We start from the raw sequence: 26,794 nt of genomic DNA, 5'->3' as shown, positions 1-26,794 counted from the left end.
TAATTTAAATTAAGTACAGTAGCAACATTCATGTGTTGCTAATTTCCACTTTTACAAGTGGCTCCAAATGTTGACTTTTCCCAAGAGTCATTTTATACATACTTTATAAGACGTGCATATTTTGCCTTCTTACTGGTGGATATTTAGAGGGTTTTTTTTAAGATGCCCTTCTCTTTTCTTCTGCTCAAATACAATGGAAGTACATGAGTTTTGTTTGAGGTGCTCAAAGCCTTGAATTATACATCTCAAATCCCACAATAAGTATCCAAAAACAATGTCCCCATTACTCTGCATAATCTACAGACCTCATTTTAACTTTCAACTGAATAAACTGTCACGATAAAAATTTTCCCACAAACAGTCTCTGCATGTATAGATATCACTGAGGGTGACAAGATGTACTTTTCTCTTCTCCTCAAACGTTAGCAGCATCTGACCGGTGGTTGATTGGAACAGATGCATGCAAGCCAACTGGCTGTCGGATAGCATGTATACCACTAACTTTAAAAGGACCGTTGACGTTAACCGGATGTAAAAATGCAGAGAGCAAGGCAAAGAGTGATATTGATATGGACATCCAAAGGGGCAGATGTATGGGGGAGTGTTGCGTTGGTATCACTGAAATAACTCAGTTGAAATGGCACCCCAGCAGCAAAGCAAATCAGTTTCAATTACAAAATTATCCAACCATGCTGGCATAATTTGATATCTGTACAAATCCTTGTTCTTTATTTAATTCAGCCACACTCTGCTGCCACAGACAGATATGACGCCGCTGGCAAAGAGCCTTGAATACGTTTGATTAATTCACTTAAAAACCACAGCGTAATCAGACATCCTTACAGACAGTGCCTCCTGGCTTGATTTAGTCTGACCTTTCAGCCGAGAGTGTGGAGAGGAGAAGGTGGCCGGTTGATCCACCAGGAATGCAGGTTGGCTGATATATCGGAGCCAAATACAGCCTGAGGGCAAACATCACCTATAAGTGGGGTTTATGTGCACGTTTTCTCACCTACATAGCACTTTGGACCTCGATAGGTGTAAAAAGCTTGTGTTAAACTTTCATTAAAGCTATTGTGCTGCACTCATTTTCCTTGATCGGCTTATTTCTTCTGGATTCACTACAAGGTTTTGTGTGGTGAACCCATAGGGTACATAATATTGGCTATACCAATGACACAACTTGAAAGAAAGACAGAAAGAAAGAAAAAGTTCTCAGTTTGAAGAGCTCCAACTGCTGCAGACTGATAGAGGCACGCCAGGTTTCTGCTGAGGATCTGGGGTTCCTAGTGGCCACATTATCACCCTCCCTCAGGCACATTCCAACAGCCTCCACCCACCTGCCCAAAATAAACCGTACAGCCTTAACCCCTTCCTCTCAGCCCAGGTCCCAACAAAACACTCGACATGCACATGATTTAACTCAACAGCACATGGAAGTTTACAGGGAATTGTTCCACAATGCTGCTCAAAATGAAACTGCACATTTTTTGTTTTGTTGAGATCATCATGTTTGCTTCTGGCTTCAGAGACTTACGATGCTCCATTTCTGTGCCAACCATTTTGTCTTCCTCAAAAATAAATTGGGTTCGACACTCTTTTTCAGTTCTTTCTGATCTTTAGGGAAAATGTAGACTTCCAGAGATTAAAACAACGACTACACATTCGTTATATATTTTGTTGCTATCCCAAATGTTTCCAACAATGTTAAACCCAGAGAAATCTTCATTCATGGTGCATCTCATATGGTCGCTTGTCGCTAGCTAGAACTTACAGGGAAACATCTGATGACACGTCAGAGAGGGAGGAAGGAAGTCGGTGAACATGACTAAAACTAACGTGAATAAAACTTTAACACATTACCTCATCCATGAACAACTGACTGCCTGAGTCACATCCCATAGATTCGTTGTTCTACAATGAAGACATCAACTCCCATGATCAACTCTCCCCAAATCTATTTTGACACAGAGATTAATCACACAAAAATTGTCTCATTGTCTAATTGCATTAAATTAGATGGAAAGTCGGGTGGCGTTTCGCAGTCCACAAAAGAGAGAGAGGAGCTTCAGAGCAACAGTTTCGCAGCACTCAAGTAGATGTGGACTCGGTCAACCGAAACAGTGTGTAAGCCTGACTCTCCATCAGCATGAGAAGTGAGTAGATAATGAATGAATTTTCATTTTTGGGTGAACTTATCCTTGAATCTTTAGTATGACATTTGAAAGAAGAGTCGCAGGAGGGCCCTGGAGAAGCATCAGTTCTGTGTTTTGCACATTGATGACAAGCACCATATCTCATGCCACCTTAAGTCATAACCTCTGAAGTCAGTTTTAGCCTATGAAAGCTCAACGGACACCGCACAGTTATGGGTTTTTGTGTGGCCAAGTGACGGGGGTTTTCAGTAAAGTTTTTCAGGCTTTAAAAACTGCCTCACGATGAATTTTCTGATGATGTTTTCAGGCAGCTCATGGTGGCACATTTGCGTGCGTGCAGCCCTGGTAAGTTATGACATTTTGCTTGGCGCTTACATGACTCACCGCTAACCACTATTACAGTTATTACAATATAATTTCAACATTTTTACAGGTATTACCCGTCTGATCAGGAAAGAAGAATGTGGAAGTATAGCACAAAAAATGCATCCAAAACTATGGTGTTCAATCAACTACCGTTTCTTTCTCACATGACAAGGAGAAACCACAAATGGTGGTTTCAGAAGAAAAAGAAGAAGCAGAAGAAAAACCCACCAAATATAAATTAGGCTGAAATCACTGAGTTCGATTTGCATGGGGTTAGAATTATCAGGGGACAGACTATCTTCATCTTTGCAGGTCTGTCATTTTTTGCTTTACACACTGCAGACACAGCACGTTCACAGAGGATTATAATCACAGGCCGAAGCTGCAATTATTACTAATCACCGTAATCATCCAAGGTCAGAATTAGTCCTGTGCTAGACTGAAATCCTGGATTCACAGTATTATAAACTCTCAGCGGTCATGAGGCTTGACACGTATGTGACTGTTGCTGCTCTGTTCCCTATATGATGTAAAAATGCAGAAGGCTTTAAATGACTGTCTGTGGTTCGGTGAGTTTCGCGTTGTATAGGCGTGACATATGTTTGAATCAACAGTCGAGTGGGTTACACTATCTTAACAGTCAAGATACTGGCTGTCTTGATTATGTAACCGTCGGTGACTGACTGACATGTCATGATAAAAATGCACTGCATGTCCTACCTGACGTACGAAATCCACAAACTGTTGAGAGTATCAATTCGCACAAAGCTTTACGGAGGGAGGGGTGGACTATTTGGAGAAGCAGAGTATAGGTTTTAGAGGAGTTTTTATTCCATACGCTCTGTAATTACAAGAAATAGGCCTGAAATTACAGAATCTGTGGTTAGGTTTAAAAATGAAGCACATGCAGTCTGGGTGAAGTTAATTTACCTCCAACATACTGAAGGTATTAATATAAATGTCTCAAAAACAACAACTCCCAAACAACTATTCTCCTCTAGAAGACAAGCTGCTGCTGATACAGTCAACCACGTGTTATAGTTTGAGATATTACCATGGGCCATGAGTGTGTTTGCATTTCAATAGTGGCTGCCATGATGATGTATACGCTTTAAGCCTTACTTTTCAGGTTTTTACACAAAAGCAGAGGCAAGTTTCGAGGGTTTCTAGATCTAGGCTAGATCTGTTACAGATTACTGTACGTGTGTAAGTGCTGACTATGTTTAAACCTTTTCATTCTTGTTTTTAAACTGTATCCTGTGAACATTTAAGTGCTGACAATTGTATTTGTAGAAACGTTTTTTTTCTTTGCTATCTTCTTAAGTATTATTTTATCTTAGTTTATTCTATCTTTACCACTTTAACCTATATTCTGCACTACACTGCTCAGGTAGATGCTTTGCTGCTTTGTTGTTTTGCACAGTGCCAATAAACATGTGAATCCTGAATCTGAATAGCTAAATAAATTCAGTTAAGAGCTGCTCAATGTTCCTGCTTTACATTTGACAAAGACAAATTACTTATCTGTAAAATGCTGGAATTTAAAAAAGAAAAGGGCACGAGGAGGCTACTTGTTGAAGTCAATTATTTTTGTTCCTTCATGATGTAAATAACTTCATTTCATACTGCACTTATGGTTAGTGGCAAGCTAGTTTGTAGAACTATCCATGTAAACTACTTTGTGTAGCAAATATGACAGAAAATGCGAAGAAAATTATGTATACATCAACAAGAAATGCCGTTTCTATCACCAGTAGTGAACAGGGAGTGGATTACACATCGTTCCAGTCTCTCGACAGCAGCCCTCCATCCAAATTTAGCTGTTGACAGACCTAAATCTCTTCACGTAAACAGCCCGTCTTATTCCACCGGGGCCTCCCTCATAATATTCAGCCCACTAGCATGTTTACAGTAAACGCCAGCATGGTAAAGCTGTTAAATGCACCCTTACCCACCCCCCACTCTTCCTGCTGCCCTCAGCTTCTCTTCCTCAGCTCGCAGTCCTATTCAAGACAGGAAACTAGCTTTTTTCTTCTTCTTTTTTTTTTAACTCTTAGGCCACATTAGTTAGCAAATGTCAAATCTCAGCGGGCACTAAGCTGCTCCACAAGAATAAGTGATTGTTTAGACCCCAACCTTCAACAGATGTAGCCTGCGAGAATGTCAGGTGGCAAAGACAAACTTAAAAGCCTCAGCTTAGGGTTTATCAACATTTGGCCCGTGGCTGGTGTGAATTTCCCACCCTGGTCAGATTACTTTATGCGCAGCTGATGTGAAGGGTGTGACAGCCAGATGTGGCTCAACGGTCAACAAAACCAGATTTATGAGGATCCACAGCAGCTGACTTTAGGATACTTCAGGAATTCAGCTGATATGGTTGCAGATTTTGACATGACTGAATAGCCCCAATTTAGTCGATAAAGACACAAAGACATCCTACCTGTCTGAACTGCTCCTCATAGGTCCATTCTCCATGGTCCTGCCCACCCAGATGGCCGTGTGTGGCGTGGGGAGGCAGGATGGCTACACGGGGCTCCTGGTCGACACTGGGACGGGCCTTCAGCAGCTGGGAGTGGGGGTGGAGTTGACGGTGAGGCAGCAGGAGGATGCCCTTTCCGGGAGCCACTGCTTCATGGCCCGTTGGCAGACCCTCCTCCGCCAGGTCGTCGTCAAAGTCTTCTTCCATCTCACCTTCAAAGTCTTCCTCGTCCCATTTCCGTTTGCTATATATCAACAACAGAATAGTGTTTGAAAAAGACGACCTCTGGCACAGATTTTCAGGGAACTTAATCAAAGAAATGCTGTACTTACATCTGCTCCTCCTCATCTGACCCCATCATGTCCTTGTAATGCTCCTCCCCCTCATCGTTGTCATCATCATCACCTTCGTCCTCGCCGCCGCTGCTGCGCTCTGACATCGGGCTGTCCGACACCCTCTGCAGCCCTGCTGCCACCGCACGCATGGCTGCCAGTGCTGCCATCTGGGCCTGCTCGGCCTCAGGGGCCGGGCTCCCCATGGGCTCATCCCCTCCTCCTCCACCTGTGCGGATCTGAGTGTGTTGGGCAGCGGCTTGCTGCTGAAGCTGCTGCTCCATCAGCAGCTTGGCCCTCTGCTGCCTGTGCAGGTTCTCCATGACGGCCTGCAGCTTCATCTCCGGGGAAAGCGGCACAGCGTTCGGCTGCTTTCCTCCCCCTCCCTCCCCCACTGGAGGAGCACCAGCCGGGGGACGATGGTCGATCCTTCTGCCCAAGCAGAGCAACTGCCAACTGTGTCCGTGGTGAAGCAGCTAGCAGCTGGCTGGAGATTTAGAGGTTATGGTTATGTGCAAATGGGGGTCCTTGAGGAGAAATGGAAGGAGGAGGAAGAGGAGGGGGGTCGGTCAGAGCTCTGAGACATGCAGTCAGTGGTCAGCTGCAGTTGTGGAGACAGAGGCCTCTCTCTCTTGTCTCAATGGTTTTTCCTTCAGTAGGGAGGAAACCAAAGCTGGCAGCAGAGCTGAGTCGCACAGTGTTCAATGAGGCACGAGCAGTGGGTGTGAAGGTAGGAGTACAGGAGTCTGCTGACAGACTACAAAGACCTGAGACAGAGAAAAAAATAATAGTGTCAGACTGCTGCTTCCCGTCTGTCTGTTGGAGAGTGAAAGCTTTTTGTTGTGACAAAGCTCCACAACAGCTTAACAACAACTTTCCCCATGGCATCAGACCTGAGATCTTCTGAGATTTTCCATCCATCGGCCTTTTACTAAAGTGGACATCTTTAGCACCCTAAAGACTTCTGATCAGAGTCTTATTTTGTGTATGTTGAAATGTTGTTGTTGAGTTATTGAGATTGCATTGTTTGCCTGTTTCGCAGTCTTACATTAGAGCTGAGACTAATGACTGTTTTCATCTTTGATTAATCTGCTGATTATTCTCACGACTCACGGTGTGGATCGTGTCACAGTTTTGACTCACTTTTTTTGAAAAAAGGAAAAAAGCAAACAAAGAAAAGCAAATGTTTAACATTTTTGCTTCAATTAAATGATTATCAAAATTGCTTGTGATCAACTTTTTTTTGATCAACATATCAACTGATCCTTGCAGCTCTTCTGACCATAAAGAGTTCAAAAGATAAATGAAGTTCATGGATGATGCAGCAAGAAAAATTCCAACATATTGTTTGAGGAACTACATTTTATGATTATCAAGTGACTAAAGTTTTGTAAAAGAGAGCAGAAAATTACAACAAAGTAGAAAGTTAAGAAAATGCCCTATTTCACACACAAAAATGCCAAATTCAGTCATGAATATACAGTCACTGAGTTCGCGTCTGTTGTGCAACGTGCAGGATTACTCACACAAACAGACTAGACAGGCTGCCCACACGGGACAAAATGTTTTAGCCTCAACAACAAGAGGAAGTGAAATCACAGGAAGAACCGTCACTTTCTTCACCTGGTTAGCTCAGAGCCAAGATGAGTTTCAGCCCACCAGCAAATATGAGCGATGTCAGTCTTTACTGTCTCACTGTCTGTCTGTTAAAAACACACAGGATTAATAATCAGAGGTGACTGCCGTGTGCTTCCCCTTTATAATGTTTTATTGCAGGTTAGAGACACAGAGGGGAGTTTTTGTACAACTTCTGTGGGCAGTAAAGCTTCACCTACATACCTGTTCCCAAAAGTGCTATGGTATGCACAGCCACATGCTTCAACATTATGGTATCTATAATGTCTGTTCCCTATTGTCAACTGTTATGACACATCAGGGATGCCGCCTTTACCAGAGAGCTACACCGAGGTGAGAACGCTCCGTCCTGCCCACTCTCTGTTTACTCAGAACTTGGTCTAAATGTTGAGAAGGGTTTGGTGACGCTGCAGCTCAGATCAGCCAGGCAGAGATAAGACCTGCACACACCAAGTCAGCAGCGTGTGGGGAAATAAATTTCATGTGCAGGTGCTGCTGGACACGCTGAAGTGCGAGTCATGACAAGAGGCAGCAGTGACTGTATGTGACCACTCATTCAGCTACACTGACTAATACATGAACACCTCTGTAACCACCACCTGCCCCGGTTTCGTACTTTTTGAAACTTCAGGTTTTGCATTGTACTTTTATACTGACTACACCCTGAATGAAAGCATGAATGATGTTCCTGAGTAACAGTTATATGTGTGTCACTATTACAACCACCCTTTAGTGATATTTCTTGATATACAAGACAGAAACAGACAGAGGGTGATAATCGAATGGATAGAAAAGGTGTGTTCGCGTCTCATATCTGCAGACCCTGCAGCCTTCAACCTGGATTTTCTTATTTTCTCAGTTCGTGCTGCGCTTGGGACGCTTTACCAACCTAAAATATCGGTATCTGACGTCCTGGGAATGAGACTCAACAATCAACTATCGTTCACAAACAGCTCAGACAAAAACTTCTGATTCTACCATTAAATTTCATATTCTTTCCACAAGTATCGTTCCTTCTACTTGTAAAGAAGTGCATCCTTTGCTACCTCTGATTACAACTTTAAATAATTAAAAGGTTTTTAATGTTTTAGCCACATTTGTATTTATGCCAGAGTGCAAACAGCCTCAGTGCAACAGCATTATCAGACTCGTGAAACTCAAAAACTTCCCTCCAATTAAACAAGGTTTGATATACTATATTTCAGTCAGCAGCTCCTCCAGGCACAATGAAGGTACTAGCTGCAACTACATACACTCAGGCATGCTAACCTGTCTAAAATGTGGCCACCACAGTAATCCTTCCCCCACGATATACCTCGTCATTACAACGAGGATCTAACCAGAGGGGATCATTTATCCTAGGGAGGGTTGTTTTTCTCTCCAGCGTTCGGCTCATGTGGCTTTGAGAAAATCATACCAGCATTTCATGGGTGTAGTGGCGTAATTAGGGTGGAGGCATGCTCAGAACAAAACAGAGGCATAAACACTATAAGTCCAAGGTCTCTGCAAAGGCTGGAGAGTGAAATTAAGTTCTGCTTCCATTCACAGGAAAATTGACAGTTTTCCATATCTTCTGTTTACACAGTCATGAATACATGATGAGAGGAGAGACAACACCCACAAACATCCTCTACCACTCAGCAGTGACATGTGTTTCTCAATCAGACAGTGGGACAATAAGTGGAAGCCCAGAAAAACTTGTGTAGGCCCAAATCTGTGAGATCAGAATCGGCTTTATTGGCTTAATATGTGCACATACATCAAATGTGCCACTAGTTTTAAGTTGTTTTCTTTGTACTTACACAGAGAACAATTTACAGGAAGAGAGAAATAAGAGCAGCTCAGATTAACACAATATCAGTAATCTCCAAATGAGTAAGAAACTGTGTCACAGGTGTCACATCAGATGAATTACAGTTCCTCAAAGAATAAAATAACTTAATATTGACTTCTCAGCTGTATTTACATGACACTAGCTGTTTTCCACACCTTAAACAATACATTTATTTTAAGGTTGCTCAAAATGGTAAAAACAAAAGAGTCATGTTGCAATTATGACATGATTCCCAGTTAGTGGAATTTTTTTCATTTTTGCATGGGGATTTTCATTTTCACTGAAAAAAGTCCTAAAATGTGACATTTGTTGAGGTCTGTACCAAAGAAACCTGTGTTTTTTACATCTTGAGAAAAGATTTGTAGGCCAGGGGTCATCTCTGCAGCACCACAGTACTTCATTATGAAGCTGCTTGGTCGCACATTTCACCTTGATCAAAAGACTGCAGCTACTACTATATATTTAATTTTGTCATGTTGCGATTTCGATAATATTTCGATTAAATGTTCAGCTCTTAATCATTTGCTGGAAAGATTAAAGAAAAGCTGAGTAACTTCTCATAAAATGTAACAATTGAGCTGAGCCATAATAGTGAGTTTGAAGAAAAACAAGAAGACAAATGCCCTCAGGTCCAACCAAACACCCACCCATTAGCAGTCAGCATATACAGCTGACACCCTTTACTGGTCTAGTACCACAGCCACAAATGTACTTTAAAAGGCACAAAGTTTTGCCGCCACAGCAAAATGTCTACAAAGGTGTGAAATAAAATGCAACACATCGACAAAATGTTATACAACAGAGCTATATCAAGCAACGGTCAAGAATGAACCACAGCCAGCACAGGAAAAAGTATTTCAGTCACGCTATACTATGGCTGTATGTTAGAGAAATGTTGCGCAAGGAAATAAGAGCTGTGAAACTTGTGTTTCTTCAGCGGGTGAAGGAAGTGACAACTGACGGAGCAGATGCAGCGAGGCAGCCGACAGATATTTAATATTGATTCATTACATATAGAGGCACAACTGAACGCCTGCAGTTGTCCGAAGAAGAGCAGCACCAGTATAAACTGGATACCTTACAGGATCTGTTCTGACTGAGAATACTTGTTTCTCTTCTACTTAACTACAGAAAAAACGTGGCACAGAGAGACACCAAGAACTACTGGTGGCACCTCTTTAGGATCCATGTACTTTGCATTAAATGACTTAGGCAAATCCACTTCAGAGCAGCCCATACATATTTGTATGTGCACACTATAATATTTACAATACCCATTACACAACATGTCAAGGAGCCACACACTTTGAACCCGTGTGCAAATAAGCATAATCATGTGTTCACTCCATGTTTGAGCCAAAAATAATACTGCCTCCTACACAGTCTCTCTCCTGTGTGTCATATATGTAATTTCAAAGACAGAAGTGATTACAAAAAAGCTGTTGACTCTTCCTGTGCAGAGGGAAGCAGAAGTGGTCGCTTTGTTTCATGCCACTGCTCATCACAGGCAACATGATTTCCGACATGCTAGATGGTGAAAATTACATTGCGCCACTACATATGTTCTCCTTGCTTCCCTAAACGAGAGGCAGGTTTGACGTTTATAAAGCCTGTTATATATAACAGCAATAATCGTGTGAATAATGCATGAAAACACAGAACTAGATGTATGTACAATGGGAAAAAAAGAAAGGTCTAATGTTTTCTACATATGTGCATGTAGCCGCCTGAAAGGAAGGATAATCAGCAAGGTGCCAAACAAAAACCTAGCACTGATACATCAGTCTATTTGTTTACAGTCATATAAACCGATGATTGTGCAGGCTTTACTCTTTTAGGTCGCTGGGTATCGACCTATGATACTTCTATTGCACCGACCGATTTGCCTCGATACTATCGAGTATCGACAAATGACTCGTCATTCAATACCAAATTTCAATACCAAAGGAATTGAACCCATCAGTGTCAGTGATACAATAAGCATGCCAAGATTGAGGCATGCAGGGAAAAAACATGAGTTTAAGCCCAGAGACTGTGCTCACCACGCTCACATCTATGTGCAATGTAATCTTTTGTTACAACACATTTCATAAAATTGGTGTGGAAAAATGTATCGTTCAGGAACCAGTATCCGTATCTACATTTTGTTAACCATACCCAGCCCTATGAAAAAAACACTCCAGCACCTGATCTCACCCCTCAAGACGCCTCCAACTGACCCCTCACACTTATTCTCAATAAAAACAAGCAACAGGTGGACACAGGCATTCCACATCTGTGCACTCTCTTCACGCTAAATCTCAATCTCCTGGTGCAATCAGCTGGTGTTGTGTGACTGCACATAAATCGCCTTCTTCCAGATATTTTAATCGAAATGGCATCTTAAATTTTGTGATTTCTAAACACTAAAAGGGTCCAAAATTAGCAACCACTGAGTGCCTAAAGCTGGTGGATTTAATGTCAAATTGGCAGGTAAATGTTTGTATCAAAGTAGTAATGTAATTTTAAAAAAAGATGTCGACAGTCTCTAACACGTTTTTGTGATATCATGTCCTCTGCTGCCTGTGTCAGAGTTTGACACAAACACACAAAAAGGGATTTCACATGGAATGATTTTTTTTAGTTTAGGCTTGAATTCATGGACCGCTGATCAATTTATTAAAATAATTTTGCTTCAAATTTTGTATTTAACATTTTATTTTTTATCTCTATGAAATGTACTGAAATGAACACATGTGACGCACAACAAAAAGCCAGTGAGTTAAAAAGTTAATTTCAGACACTGCGTACTACTTCATATTTCAGTCGATAGGCCGGCCATAGATTTGGGGTACAAACAACATTTTAGGAAGGTAGTAAAGCTACGCTAACCCTTTTCGGGTTGTGCAAACAGGCTAGAGGTTGTCTTTGGTATCTCCCTCTCACACATTATGAATAACCAGACCTTGACCAGAGAGATAAGGCATTCAGTATCTAAACTATAGCTGAGTTTCAGTGGTCCAGGGATGAATCCCCTTAAAAACCCCTGTTGAGTCTTCTATATTGTGACCTCCATGGGAAATCACCACTGTACTTTACATTATCAACCCCCTTGGGAGGGTAACCTGCTATTATATGGAAATCCTCAAAAACTGCGGCTGATGAAATAGCTGATGAATTCTGAGAGTAAGGGAACTAACATGTTTCATGGCCCGTCTGTAGTCCGTCTCCTGCCAGTCAAACTCATTTACAGCAACAGTCTTGCTTCATGGATTTTGCCCCACAAATTCTGTAACATTAACCATATCTGGGTTAAAGGCCAATTGTCAGCTGAGGAAACACTTTGCAAACTAATAGAGGATTTCCTGCACAATTTTATTTTCAGTTCTTTATGAAAGCTTTCTAAATGCAATAGTCTGCCACCACATCAAAACAACTATTTGTCATCTTGTGCTTCCCAAAAAGTACAAATGTAAATCCTGGCTGCAACTAATGATTATGTTCATTGTTGATTAAATGTTAATAGTTGTTTAATTGTAATTGATAATTGATTAGTTGTTTTGTCTATAAGATGCCAGAAAATTTTGAAAAATGTTAATCAGTGTCCTCAAATGTCTTGTTTTGTCAACGTCCCAAAAATATTCAATTTACTGTCAAAGAGGAGTAAAGAAACCAGAAAATATTCATATTTAAGAAGCAGGAAAGAGAAAAGTTTGACTGTGTTTTCTTAAAAAATTACTCAAACTGAGGAATCAATGATCAAACTAGCTGGCGATTAATTTAATCATTGGCAACTAAAATAATAAATCCCCTTTCTGATACACCTCAACACTGCCAGTTTGTCCGTTTGCTGTCCGACTCGTTTTCTGTCTCGCACATTCATTTCATTCATTCATTTTAAATTTGCATTTATGACAGGGTGGAAAGCTTACTCGACCTGGGAGAAACCAAACCAAGCGTGCACCCTGTCTTTGAGCGATACCCTCATGAGTATACAAATGATCATGTGATAGAAAGCTTTATACATGGACGATTATGCGACAAAATTTCCCCACGATTTCACCATAAGACACACCATAAAAACAAACATAAATGCAAAAGACAATGCATAGCTGACGCTTTAAGCCCCTTAGGCCTCATTTAACACCTTAATTGGCTAAAGGGAGGCCGGCCTGCTGCCGTAAGTGGCAGGGGACCCATGTGGGGGCGGGGAGGAGCCACCGGGACGGAAACGTTGAGAGTCGGCTGAATGAAGGATAAAGTAGAAACGATGAGAGCTAATGGGTTAATCCTCTTCTTTTTTTCTTTTTTTTTCAAACCCGCATTTGAGAGGTGGAAGATTGCAAGGTCTGAGCAAACAGGGCAGAGTGATAAGGAGGAGAGCTAAGGGTCTAATTCCAACGAGATAAAGAGACCAACGCTGCCTCACATACATGCACATATGCACATATATATAAGAATGGCTGCTCAGACTGACGAAACCTGTAAAATGTAGTCTGGAAAGAGCATTTAGGTTTTCTAATACTGCAATGAATGTGAGGGAATTACCGCACATGTTTTTTCAACATTTGTGTTACAAACTTGCAGCAAGAGTGACTGAAGTTCTCATAAAGCAACACACACACACACACCAGGGTTCATCATTGGTAAGCTTACCGATGATGCAGCTGCCAACCTCCGTGCAGATACATATCTTGCATTTCATTTCAGTTTTCACTTAGTGTACTGAAGTAAATCGTCTTGTTTTTGCCTGATAAAGCTGTGTGGTTTAAGATAAAACGGCTGAGGTCTTTTGTGATACTTCAAAAACTAACTTCTGTCTCTCCTGCTAGACTGGAAAATCAGACAGAACCAGATTCTCAAAGCAGTAATGATGAATTATGATTTTCCATCTCTGGTGCTCGGCGCTGATGTTCCTGCTCTTCACTTCCTGAAGATCCCATGTAAATCAGTGTGGGTGGCACTATAATGCCTTCCTTGGCTCTCCTGTTGATGCAGTTTGATTTCTGAAGGTGGAACTTGATGTACTGTACTTTCTTTATCAAATTAACGATCGCGTCTTCTGCTCATGGTACACCTGCTTTGAATAAAAGACTCAAGTCTGGTGTACGTGTGGTTTGGAGAGTCGGGAATTATTTTATTATCTCTCAGCTCTGTTGTTATGCACCGTGTCAGTGTGTACATACTGCTACGTTAGTGGTGAAACAGGCTTTGTACTGATGTTATCAACACAAACATTCCTGGACAAATATGACACTTCACTTCTGGTTTCTGACCGTTCTATCTCAAGACAGCTTGTATCAGTCCATCTCTGTTTCTTTGATATTGATATAACTTTTGAACTTTCCAGTCCTGACACGTGAATATACCATATCACACTAAACATGCGTGAAGGTATCATGCCTATCATTGCCTGCGAGTATTAAAGACACGAAAAGACACAACACCACCTCAGTGTTGTCATATCTTTAAGAGGAAAACAGCCAGGCAGCAACTTACTTCAGGGCTGTTAATAAAAAACTACTCGTGCCGATTGAAGGCCAGGTGTAGTTTCGTAGTCCACAAAACATTTGTGAAACTTAAGAGCAAAACAGTGTTGCAGTATTCTCCTAAACGACCGAAGTCGATGGGGACTTGTTTTAAAAAGTAAAAAAAACAACAGTGCCTTGTCGGGCACCCAGAAATCCCCAATTGATTTTAAAAGATGTTATTTACACCCTATATAAAGCTAAAATCTTCACTGTAGCTTGCTAAGCTAAAAGCATTAGCACTAACCCTGTCTGAAGTGGGTACATTAGATCCACCACACCTCGAGGGTGAAAAATAATGTCTGTTCACATTCACTTGATATCTCAGCACTTCCGGGGACTTGAATCACACAGGACCATCTCTATTGAGTCCTTTTATGCCTATGACTTTTCCTGTTGTTTTATATGTTTTGTTTTGTTTTAAAACAAGTCCTCTTCTACTTCAGTTGTTTAGGAGAATGCTGCAACGCCATTTTGCAGTGACGCTCCAGAAATGTTTTGTGGACTACGTAACTTCACCCAGCTTTCAATCGGCATGGCGGTGAGTAGATTATGACTGAATTTTTATTTTATCTTATCGTTTAACACAAAAAATGTATTTGCTTCAATTAACAACTTTGAGCTCTTCCCTGCAGCTAAATCACAATACGACCATGTGCAATATCCACAGGAGCTGCAAAGTTTTTGATAAAAACAAATGTGCATTGTAATAAAGGCGTTTGAGAGCTGTATGTAAGAAAATACGTTTGTTTGGCATAAAAACCCAACAAATCATCATCATTTTAACAGTTTCTCAGAAAATGAAAATTGCAGTGGTCATTCCCACTAATCGTGAATCATATCGCAATATATGTAAAAAAAAAAAACGCATTATGATTTTCTTTTACCATATTGTGCAGCCCTAGTTCAATGCCGTGCTGTGCAAAGACATCATGTGTGGTGGCAACAGACAAGATCTCACTTAACGTCCTGGTGTTTAACAGGAAATGTCCTTTATCTTAAACCTAAACGCTTATTTTAATATAGTATTCATAAAAATGAAATGCATTAAGATTTACATCATACATTGTGTATGATAATTCATTTCGAGGTAAATTTCATTTTATTTTGATCCAACAACTTTATATCAAAGTCAGTAAAGCTTAGTCAGACTTTTATTATTGAGTGTTTTGAAATAGTCTGGTTTATGACATAAACTACTTAGCAGTTAATATGACAGAAGTTAAAGAGTAACTGTGAAGGGAGTAGCCAAACAGTAGCCATTCATGTTCCTTTCTACATAAAAAAAAGCATAAAAACAAGAAGTCGGTCAGTGGTGCTGGTCTTGATTATGCGTCCCTCTCTCACATTCCTTGCAGTATTACCTCGCAAGGCAATAACACAGGCTCCATTGAGCCTCATTGCACCAACAACAAGATCATTGAGGAAGTGTCGCGCTGGCTCGTCACGCACTTTCCACTGACCCCTTCCAGCGAGCCGAGGCAACACAGCGAGCCAAATCTGATTAGCCCCAGCTATGCCATAAATTAAGTGGGCATATAGCAAAAATAATCCAGTGATCCACTGCTCAGCAGTGAAATCTGTGGCTATCTATCAAGCAACAGGAGTCAGCTGTGCAGGCGAGCGAGGCTCAAAGTGATCTGAACTGATATTACAGCAAGAATGAGCGGAAGTTCGATCTAATAAATACAAAAAATCTGGAGTCAAGTGTTGCTTTTCTCTTGAAAATGGATGAAAGAAAGAAAGGAGAAAAGACCTGGCTCTGTGCTGGTAAATTCACTTGTAATGTAGTTATTCTGCTCAATTAAAAGTACGGTAAAACTTTATCATAACCATCATTAATAAATGTTAAATTAGTCAGAATAATATTAATAAATAAATTGTTTATTGCAAAGTTGCAACTGATGTTTATGAACTTTATATTTCATTGGTACACAGCATTTATATAACTATACATTTACAATTTGTTAATGATGGTTTATATACGTCGATGGATGTTGGCAGAAGACTTTAGCTATGACTGACTCAGGTAACAAAATATCAGTATTAACCTAAAAGACCCGCCTACTTTAGTCTTTGCTCTTGAATAAAAAGGATCAAACGCTACAAGTGGAACAAAATATTCCTATGTGGGTTAAAAAGACTGTTTTCTATTTGTTAGACGTGCTATTTAAAAACAGGGCAGCCCCCGGGGAAATGCACAGAAAACATTTGAACGTAGCTATATGAAAGCATTTCCTCGAACCATAAAAGAAGTCATCAGACGAATAGTTAAAATGAAAAAAAAAAAAAAGGATCTGCTGATTCAGCAGCAGTGTGGATATTGACCTCCCCATGTTACAACCTCACCTACAGCTTTACATGAAGACTGCATGAGAGCAGACATAAATCCCATGTGATGACAGCTCTAGTGGAAAAACACAGGCCATTCTTATTCACAAGGAGCAAACACTCACTGCTTAAGGAAAAAATCTGCATTCTGTTTGTGCCGAAATCAGACAACTAACGCTTCTGTACTTGTACTCATATCCATAGCTTCCTTTAAATGTGTTGTCAGTTTTGCCAGGAAACCATGTGAGGGTTGTGTAGGGGGAAACAACTCTAGTACCTCTACAACTCAGCTCGCTGCAGAGACAACCCAACTAGTCAAATTCCTCAAGTGTGTTAACCGACTTTGCCATAAAAACTCTCAGCGATTCAGGCGTCTGGCTGCATGTTGCTGCTCGCAGCGCTCAGTGCACTGCTGTTGTAACTCTAGACTGACGGTATGATAGCTCCTCTAGTGCGCGAGGGGTGGGGTAGGGGGTTTGCATTTTCATTGAATGGCATGAACGTCCCAAACTGGATTAACGTGTTGGTTTATATGGTGACTGTCCAGTCACGTCATGGCATTGTGATCTTTAACAATCAAGTCTTTTGTCTGCAGAGAGGCGAGTGGAAATCTTAGATAAAGAGCTCTGTACATTGTGCGGGGGAGACATCCAGAACAAAAATTGTCACTTCTGTGCTAAATGTGGGTTACGGTTTCATGTGCCTGTGCTTGGCCTAATGAAAACTGGCAGCTACGCCTGCTCCCAAGGGATGTGTATCTTTTGGCAAGGGTCCAATTAAATTAGCTTTTGATTGCTTGGGCAGGCTGCCAGCGCATGCAGACGCCAACATGAAATACAAATGCTTTAGGTTTGACAGACATGTCAGCATGTTGCAGCTGTGTGTGCTGGTATCCAGGCAGATATGTACCAGGATAGATCACGCTGACACTGACCCAAGTGTCGGCCACTGCCTGAATACACAAAGCCTGCAACTGTCCTGGCAGCTCGGTGCAGGAACTGCAGGGTATCCCAAAAGCTCTCAGACCTTTCCTTAGCCGGCTCTGCCTGCGTCACCGTCAGCCCTGCTGGGATTCCCCCATGGCTCCGGCCCAGGCAGTGAAGTAAGTTTTTTTCCTGCAGTTTTTGGCAGCATAACAGAGTTGAAGCCCCACGTGCTGCACAGGCCCTTCAGAAATGTAGCTTTTGGCACAGGAACAGCTGAAAGCCAGCCAAGCCACGCTTCTTCCCACTTCTTTAATGGCAGGAAAGCTTGTGGTGCACAGACAGCGCTCACATTCACTCTGATACAATTAACGCTAATATTTACAGGTGGGTTACTACTGAAACATTCTAGTGACACAATGTAGGCCTTAAGCCAAAGCCCACGCCTTTCAGCCTTAAGGGTGAAGCAGTGACTACATAAAAAGCTGCCCTTACAACCTTGTAAAGGATTATACTTTGATAACAAGAAAACAGACGTCAGACCTGTTTGTCTTGTCTGTACATGTTTGTCTGTCATTAGTTCACTGCCACTAACCAGCTTGCTGGCCATTTTCCAGTGACTACCACTCACTCAGTGTCAATGCTCAGAGGCATATTACACTTACTTCTTCCAAATGCTCTTTAAATACCCCCAGGCTGAGATCAGACCCGAAGATGTGTGGATTTCTTGTCAACATCTTAACTACAACACGGCCTGCTTTGCATCTCAATGTGTGCAATGAACAAACTTAAACAAACTGAGGTGTGAATCTACAAACAAAAAATGCAACTCGGACTCCAGATGGGATGAACATGACTGACACACTGGCCTTTGTGTGAACCGGAGTTGGTTTCAGTACAGATCTCACCAAGCACTTGAGGACAGGGGGACTGTTTTACATGGCAAGCGAAGGAAATACACTCCTGGGAACCAAGAGCACACTACGTCAACGCTACAAGACACACAGGGATGTTGGCCAAGTAGAAATACGTCTGTCAGCTTTGACAAGCCCCATCTTGAATACATTTTCTGCTGACCAACCATTTTAGTACTCCATTAAATTTCTATCAATGAAATCTTTTTGAATGCATTAACTGATTTTCTTACAGTACTTTCTGGTAATGTGTCAACTGTTACAGACATTTTTCTTGATGCAATACTTGCAATTTGGTTATCTTTATATTGACATAGTCACTGTGACATAATGTAAATGTTTGCAAGAACTACTGGTGCCTGTAATAAGATTAATTTCCATCAGCTACAACAGACTAATAACTTCATGAACCTGCATTGCGTAACTTTCAACCCTGGACAGACGCAGTAATCAAGCTATATCGTGATAGTTTGATAACTAGCATCCTACAGAATCAATCTGATTCTGATATATCTCCACGTTTAAGGTCTACCAGTTATTCAACACCTATCTTTGATGTGAAATTTTATCTACAAAATTACAACATAAGCGTCACTTCTTCAAATCAAGAGGGACAACAAGCGTCTTTATATAAACCTGCTTTCATAACAAGCTGTGCAACTAACATTACTTATTAGCGCCAGCCAACATTATGCAAAAACAAGGGAAGGCCTTTTAAGACCTGAACTTGATCGCTGGCCATACGTTTCTAATCCACAACATAAACGCCCACCCACCCCCGAGCTCCCCCCCGCTGCAGCAGTATTTCTCTCCGTTGGAAACACTGACTGAGCTGGTGCCGGCCATAGATACCATATGCCAGATTGGACCAAACAGATTAGTGTGGCAATGTATGGGCAAGCCTATAAGGTGATTGGAAGATGGTGGGGTGCGGGGTGCACTAAGGGCTTGGAAATCTCTTAAGAATTTCAGTGCTTAATAATCACATTGTGAGGCTGCGGGTGTTATACAATTTAACATTGTACGCGTTCTTTATCGTTGTTAACTGAAACTGTTGACGAGTAGTCGACCAATGGCTGGTGGTCGTTCACCATAAACATCTAAAAGTAAACTTCCAAAAGAAAACACTCTCTTGGCCTCATCCTGTTCCTGTCATTCAGTTTCTTGGTGGAGGTTTCTGAATCTCATTTCCTCATTAACTTGTGACGTCACAGTGAACCAAAGATGATGTTAAAATATATGTTTAAATAAACTTAAAGATTTTGATTTGACAAGGTGGAAACACCTCCAGGACAGACACGTTTACATCAGCCCAGAACAATGAAGTTCTCTACTGAAACCAGACTTTATGTTCTCAGAACGTATACGTTTAAGGTCATTAAGACAAAGTGCTATACGAGGCTTTAAAACCAAACTGGCTTCCTGTGCCTGTTCTTCCCCACCCCCGCTCCTTGGTGAGAAACTATAACACCAACCACAAACCATGTCAGTTTTGGTTGTGGCTGTGAGGTTGGTCAGCTTGACACAACCAGCCAGTATCTCCTGAAAAAAGGAGAAGGATGGCTTCTTTTTGAATCCACTTGGGATAAAAAGTTTGCTGCCCCCCTTAATGTCCACTGACATCATACACTGCCTTTTATGTACAGCAGATTTTCCCACCACCCTGCTGTAGCACTGAAGGCAGCTCATTGTGTTTATATCGCTCCCCTGACATGTTGGATTTGACTTGATCTCAGCAGATGCTGACAGACTCTTTTATCCACTGACTCCGCCTTTGTTTTGCGCTTCCACAGAAATACCAAGCAATTTATGTGATATCACCTGCGGGAAGCCAAACAGCCCAAGGACTTTATTCAAATAACACAATTTAGATGTTAATCGGGCACTTGGTAGTTGTGTAGGAGAAATTCAAACTCAACAAATATTAATGAGATAATAATACAATCGTTTCCATAACTGAATAAACGAGCTGTTCTCAGAGGAAAATAAGGTTCCCAGAAAACTGTTTGAAGCTAGAAAGGTGGCAGGGTCCGCCAGACATAAACAAAGTAAAACTGCATGATACTGTGTTGTACTTTAAGGTCAGTTTGTTTATTCAATTTATTCAGTAATGAAAACGAAGAGAGTTTGTTTAATTAGTTTGTGTAGGCACTAAAAGAAAAAATTAGATTAAAAATTCTTCCCCAAAACTACGAAGTGCTCCTTTAAAACTAGATAGATACAAGCCTGTGTTGATCCTTGACAGGTATTTGTCGCATCTTTAAGTGCATGTTTGCAGTTTATACATGTCTAACACAATAATAAAACATCACCACTCAGCCTTTTATCAGGGCCAATATTCAGCATTTTTCCGCTTATCTGTGAGTTTTCTGTCCAGTTGGCAATAAAATAAACTAAAATGTGCGACTTTGGCTCTGATGCAACATCCTCTCACACAATGAACCACCCACATTTCATCACAATTAATAACCTTAATACACTGAATGATCTGAATCTGCAAAGTAACTCGTACCTTAATTTATCAGATAAATATCTTGGAGGGGAAGCATAAAGTAGCAGAAAAAGAAAATACTCAAGGAAAGTACCTCTAAATTGTACTTAATAACAGTACTTGAGTAAGCTGTACTTGGGTTCATCCCATAACTGGTTGATCTAAATGTTGACACCTTGATTTCTAATGATTGGCATCGGTATCGGCCCTGAAAAAGCCCTATCAGTCGACCCCTATTATTAATGTAAATTGCAAAACATAAGGCCTAAAAAGCAGCCTCGTCTTACTGTCTCTTCTTTGACCCCAAACATTTTGTCAGGTCAAACTTTCCTTCAAAGGCCCAGTTGTTGATACTGCCACACAGTGCATGTGACGTGTGGGTTGTATATCCGACGTAAAGGGCGACAGGATGTACTGTCACGGTAATGAATGTTAAATATCGTTGTAAAGGACACTCAACTTAAAAAAAAGGTGGGTTTGACTTGAACAGGACGAAGCCTCCCCCCCACCATGAGTAAAATAACTTGAACATCATCTTAATTAGCTATTTAGCCCACAAATCTTCCACGACACACACACGAGCCGTTGGTTTATCCGACACTGACCTCAAGCTAAATAATCAGCTTGTAATATTAGCTGAAGCGGCTAGCCAAGTTAGCATTATGGTTTTACGACAAGAACATCAAATCAAGTTTACGGTCGTTACTCGAATGTTAGCAAGCGGCTAATAAAGTTTCAGTTACGCTAGTTTTTTGGTTTTTATTAGCGTACAGGAAAATATGAAACACGACCTCTGCTTGCTTGTGACACACACACACATATTTATTTTTTTTATTCTTTATACTCGGTTAAAACTCGGTGTAAAAATCAAACACTTATTACAAGAAATAGTGCCGTTACACCCAGCGTACGTTAAATAACGTCTGCTGACTGACATATGGCAGGTGAGTACATCCGCTACCTTAGCAATACACTATTGATCAGGCGATGTGATAACGTCATATCGATAAAAACAAAACAAAAAAAAAAGATAGCTGCCTCCTCTGAGTGACAAGTAAACCAGAAGCAGCGGAAAAAGAAGGAAGCCACACACACACACACACACACACACACACACACACAAAATGATGTATAAGACAGTTATAAAGGCGAACGAGAAATAAAGATAATTTGAACTCACCACATCGGCTTCCGTTCCGTTTTTACACTCTTTGGAACCGGAAGAAACATTCCTGCTTTCCCCGTCTGTGAGCGCAGTGAGTCTCCCTCTTCGCTTTTTCACACACTGAGAGAAAAGCACCAGAAAGAGGAAGAGGAGATGTGGCTCGTGTGCTTATCGGCTACAATTAAAGTGGTTTCATGTGACGGCATGATATCCACGCATTCGGCTTTTGCGTGTGATTGTGTTGTCAGAGTTTGAGAGCCCCGGAACGTTCACACAGCCCGACAGACGCACGGCAGAGAGAGAGAGAGGCGTGGAGAGACTCTCCGGCCTGCACAGTCAGATCATTGGTTGACAAACAGTAATCAGATGCAAATTCCTAACCTCTGAATCAGCAGGGGCCAGCCCCCCCATACACCCACCACCCACCCTCCCTCCCTCCAGAGCAGGGGATGTCGGTAAATGCGAGGGTGCGCGTTATCAAGTGGGCAGGGAGGGGGCCCAGAGAGAAAAAAAGAAATTGGTGGAGATGTACTCAAAGATGATGCATCCGCTCAAACATTTACACTTTATCTCTCTGCAGTCAAATGTTTGAGCAGTGTGTCTGAGGAACTGTACATTTCCACCAAGCGTGTCACTATATACATACATACAGTACATATATATATATACCGATGAATCATATTTCAAAATGTGAAGTACTTTCACTGAGGCATGGGCAGACATATTTTTGCACAATTCTCAGACCCACAATCGTGGTCAAAAGTTTCCATACGCTTGTAAAGAGCATTTCCTGTACATCATGGGCAGTTTATAGTTATTTCTACAGCTGTCATGTTTCTGTGATGAATGAGAGCAACACAAACCACTTTGTCACAAGACACATTCATTAAGTTTGGTTCAATAATGAATTTATTACGGGTCTTCTGAAAATGTGACCCAATCTGCCGGCTCAAAAATATACAGTGATACTAATATTTGGTTAAATGTCCCTAGGCCATTTTCACCTCAATTAGGTGCTTTTGAAAGCCATCCACAAGCTTCTGGTCGTCCTCTGGCTGAATTTTTAACCACTCCTCTTGATCTGGTCACATTTTCAGAAGACCTATATTAGATTCATTATCGAAGCAAACTTCATGAACGTTTCTTGTGACAATGTAGTTTGTGTCTCATTCCACCACAGAAAAATGAGAGCTGTAGAAATCATAGGAGCTGAAGACTGCCACGATGAACATGTTCTTTACAAGTGTGTGTAAACTTTTCACCAGGACTGATGATCAAAGCATAAATCAATTAATCAAGACGTGCAGTCGAATTGATAAAGAAACTTTGTGAGGTGCAGCCCTAATAAATCTTTGTTTTCTGACTTTTCTCTTATTACCAGACAGCATCAGCTGGTAATGTTTTCCAGTTGTGAGTCTGTTGTGTGTGTGTGTGTGTGTGTGTGTATGTGTGTGTGTGTGTGTGTGTGTGTGTGTGGTGTGTCACCATGGCAAAATGTGGTGCTGGGCACACCTATTGTATGGGGAACCGCCACAGAAGTGGTTTTGAGTACTTTGCCAGGTGTTTATGTCTGTCTGATTTTGTCAGCACAATAACAAGATGAAGTCATGAAACTTCGCAGCTGTGTACGAGTTTAAAGATAGATGTGGTCAAGTATTAAAGGATAAGTTCACCCAAAATTTAAAATTCAATCATCTGCTCAGCCTCATGCAAATGGTAAGTCAGGTGAAGTTTTGTTGTCCACAAAACATTTCAGGAGCAACAACAGAAGTAGACAGGGACTTGTTTTAAAGCATAAAAAAAACAACTGAAAATAAACATAAAATAACTCCATACAGCTCATGCCACTAAATCCAACTCCAGAAACCCAGAGGTCCCAATTTAATCTGAAAACAAGTTTTTTACACCCTCCACACGTGGTCGGGCTTGTGCCTCCACTTCAGTTGTGGTGCTCACTAACACTCTTAGCTTACAGTGAAGGTTTCGGCTTAAAAAAGGGTGTAAATAACATCGTCTCAAGTCAATGTGGGATCTTCTGGCTTCTGGAGACTCGGATTATACTGGACTGGAGACATTTTATGTTTTTTTCCTAAAAAAGTCTCCATCCTCTTCAGTTGTTTAGGAAAAAGTTGCAGCGCTGTTTTGCTGTGAAGCTCCAGAAATGATTTGTGGACAACGAAATTTCACCTGACTTTCAGTCGGCAGGAGGTTGAGTAGATAATGTATGAATTTTCTTTGTAGTAATAACCACTGAGTACTCAACGGTCAGAACATGAACATGTTGACAGGCGGCGCAGCTGGTGTGACCCATCACAAGTGTCTACTTATGTATTTTTTTTCTTAAGAAATACTTGATACTTTCCTGCAAGTCTGTATTTGTGTTGAATACATTTGTACAATGTAAATTACAGTATTTGTCATGGAACTTATTGTGTTATTGTGCGTTGTCTTTACATTTCCTTTCATTGTTGATTTTTGTTGACGGTCCCTTGGAGGAGAGCCAGAATCAATACTGTGTTTGGTGTGATAACTGCAGCTAGTTTGATGTAACCAACCATTTATATCCCCGACTAATGTGTTATTACATTTTTCATCCGTATATTAAATAACTGTCATTAGAGTAATGAAGCTCTGCACATACATTTTGAAAATATGAAGGTGGTGAAGGGGTTTATTTAGTTGAGGGGAACTTACACTGAGCTGCTTTTTACTTTCAGAATGCATGTGGAGTGAATGAATGACTTAGACTGAGATAAATCAATTAAGCACAGGATACTAAACTGTTACTGCTCTTATTAGACACGGAGTTGGAGACTTAACTTTACATAACACCACAGAATATCAAAAATCCCTCAGTACCGCTGTCTGGTTTTGACGTTTTATCAAAATAAACTAAAATCAAAAGCTGAAAACACTTCGTATTTCTCCCCCAGAGAATCCAACGTCACTCAAAACAATATACTGTAATGAGACCTTTTCTAGTTTGATTGAGATAAACCTGTGTTTAGGAGACACGCAGTGAAACACGAGGACTAATTATACATTTCAGAGTGGAAAAATGATAAGCCACAGCGCAAACAAAGGACTAGTCTGCTCACACAGACCAAACTCTGTGGTAAAAACAACACATTTTTGAAAAAGAAAGCTGTGATTTAAAGGAAGCCATTCTGTCACAGTTAAATATACTGCAGTCTTTTCTGCCCTCATCCCACAATTGTTGACAGCTTCTCAAAGACACTGGCCATGTCATCTATTTCCAAAAATGATTTTACGCTTTAAACGTCCTGTGAGTGCTGACTGGTTGGTAGCTGGTCGCAGCTGTTAACTAAAATAAAGAGCTTGAGATATTTAAAACAGAAAAATGATCCTCTGTCTGCCTCATCAGATGCAACAGGATCCAGAGAGAGGAGAGAGAAGTACGCTGACACGGAGAGATATAAAATTAAAATCAAACAGGCTGTCCTCTGTGGTGATGACAACTATAATTTCACACTTGGTATCAGAATTATCAAACACCGATGATGCATTCCAGCTCAAACCGGGCTTTGCCAGGGTGTGGTCAACAAAGGAAATTACTGGTTGTATACCCACAATGATGTGAGCATCGAACAACAAGAAGTAGAAATAGCTGATAAAAACAGCTCGCGAGAACACAACAAAACACGAACGAGCTAAAGATAAAGCTTTAAACACTTCAGGTTAATATTAACAGGATTTGTGCTGCCTGATGTTCTTTTCCCAAAGATAGGAAACTTTGACAAACAAGTGCTCATAGTTATTCTCAGTATGACTTATACAGTTTGAATATTCCTGTTTTTAATGTAAACACTCAGTGTAGATTCAAAGTATCCAGCCTTTTCTAAATGTTGTCTCTTATCTCGGATACATGGCTTCATGATAAAAGGACTCATTTATTTGATTAATTTGTGTTCTTAATATGTAATAATTTAAAAATACATGCAAATGCAGCTCAGTTTCAATATGGAGCCAAATTCCTCTGAATTTTTTGTTTAAACTTTTATAAAGCTACTTTTTAAGCCAAAACACAGGCTGGGAACAAATACAGCGAGGATTCATTCATTCAGTTAAATATCAAACAGCAACATCTGTCAGGTATGTGTGATGAATGCCTGCTGCTGGACTCTGTTAGCGGTCTTCTTGTTTTGAAAACTGCTCCATCTAAGAGCAGATGTCCACACTTGTTTAATAGCTGAAAATATGCTGCTAATTGACCTTCCTCCAGACACGTACATCGAAGTTGAAGTCCTCTTTCATTGAGTCGTGACACGTCTTTTCTACATCTTTCAAGGCTGGTTCAGTGGAAATCAAACTAAAAGATAAACAGTTTTCAACTTCTAAAACTATAAACCATGTGTGCAGATGGTCCGTATGGTGCATTAAGTGATGTAGAGGCTCCTGTCTGGCCTGTTTTTGTTTGTACTAGTGCGCCATCTAGTGGAACAACTTTGAGCATAACACACAGGTGTATCTTTTTTAAGAAACTTCACAAAACACCTGCATTAAATTGTTTGAGAGGATCACATGTTTACTTTAGCTCAACAGTCTTTCTAAAAACTAAAGGGCCCATCCTTGGCTTCCCATCATGAACTTAAAATCCTTAATTAGATTATTAATTAGTTTGTTCTATCACATAACATGTT

The 26,794-nt window shown here is 40.9% G+C and overlaps 1 protein-coding gene across 4 annotated transcripts in view; it reads right to left on the bottom strand.

Annotated features, from left to right (window-relative positions):
- The window catches only part of arid3a (AT-rich interactive domain 3A), a 49,613-nt gene extending 27,155 nt beyond the window's left edge, over positions 1-22,458 (bottom strand). The window contains exons 1-3 of one of the 4 annotated variants that reach the window (XM_084355867.1): positions 22,149-22,458; positions 5,334-6,100; positions 4,963-5,245 (exon numbers count right to left, since the gene is read on the bottom strand). In XM_084355867.1, coding sequence (XP_084211993.1) covers positions 4,963-5,245; positions 5,334-5,674 — 624 coding nt within the window. In that variant the 5' untranslated portion in view covers positions 5,675-6,100; positions 22,149-22,458. Of the gene's footprint in view, positions 1-4,962; positions 5,246-5,333; positions 6,101-6,956; positions 7,037-21,255; positions 21,623-22,148 lie in introns of those variants that run through there. The other 3 variants (XM_084355870.1, XM_084355868.1, XM_084355869.1) reach the window with 3 other exon arrangements.
- Between the last annotated feature and the right edge of the window lie 4,336 nt (positions 22,459-26,794).

Source organism: Pagrus pagrus (assembly GCF_965226575.1).
Source record: "Pagrus pagrus genome assembly, chromosome: 6".
In the NCBI taxonomy this organism is placed as follows: domain Eukaryota; kingdom Metazoa; phylum Chordata; class Actinopteri; order Spariformes; family Sparidae; genus Pagrus; species Pagrus pagrus.
This window is presented reverse-complemented; position numbering and strand designations above follow the sequence as displayed.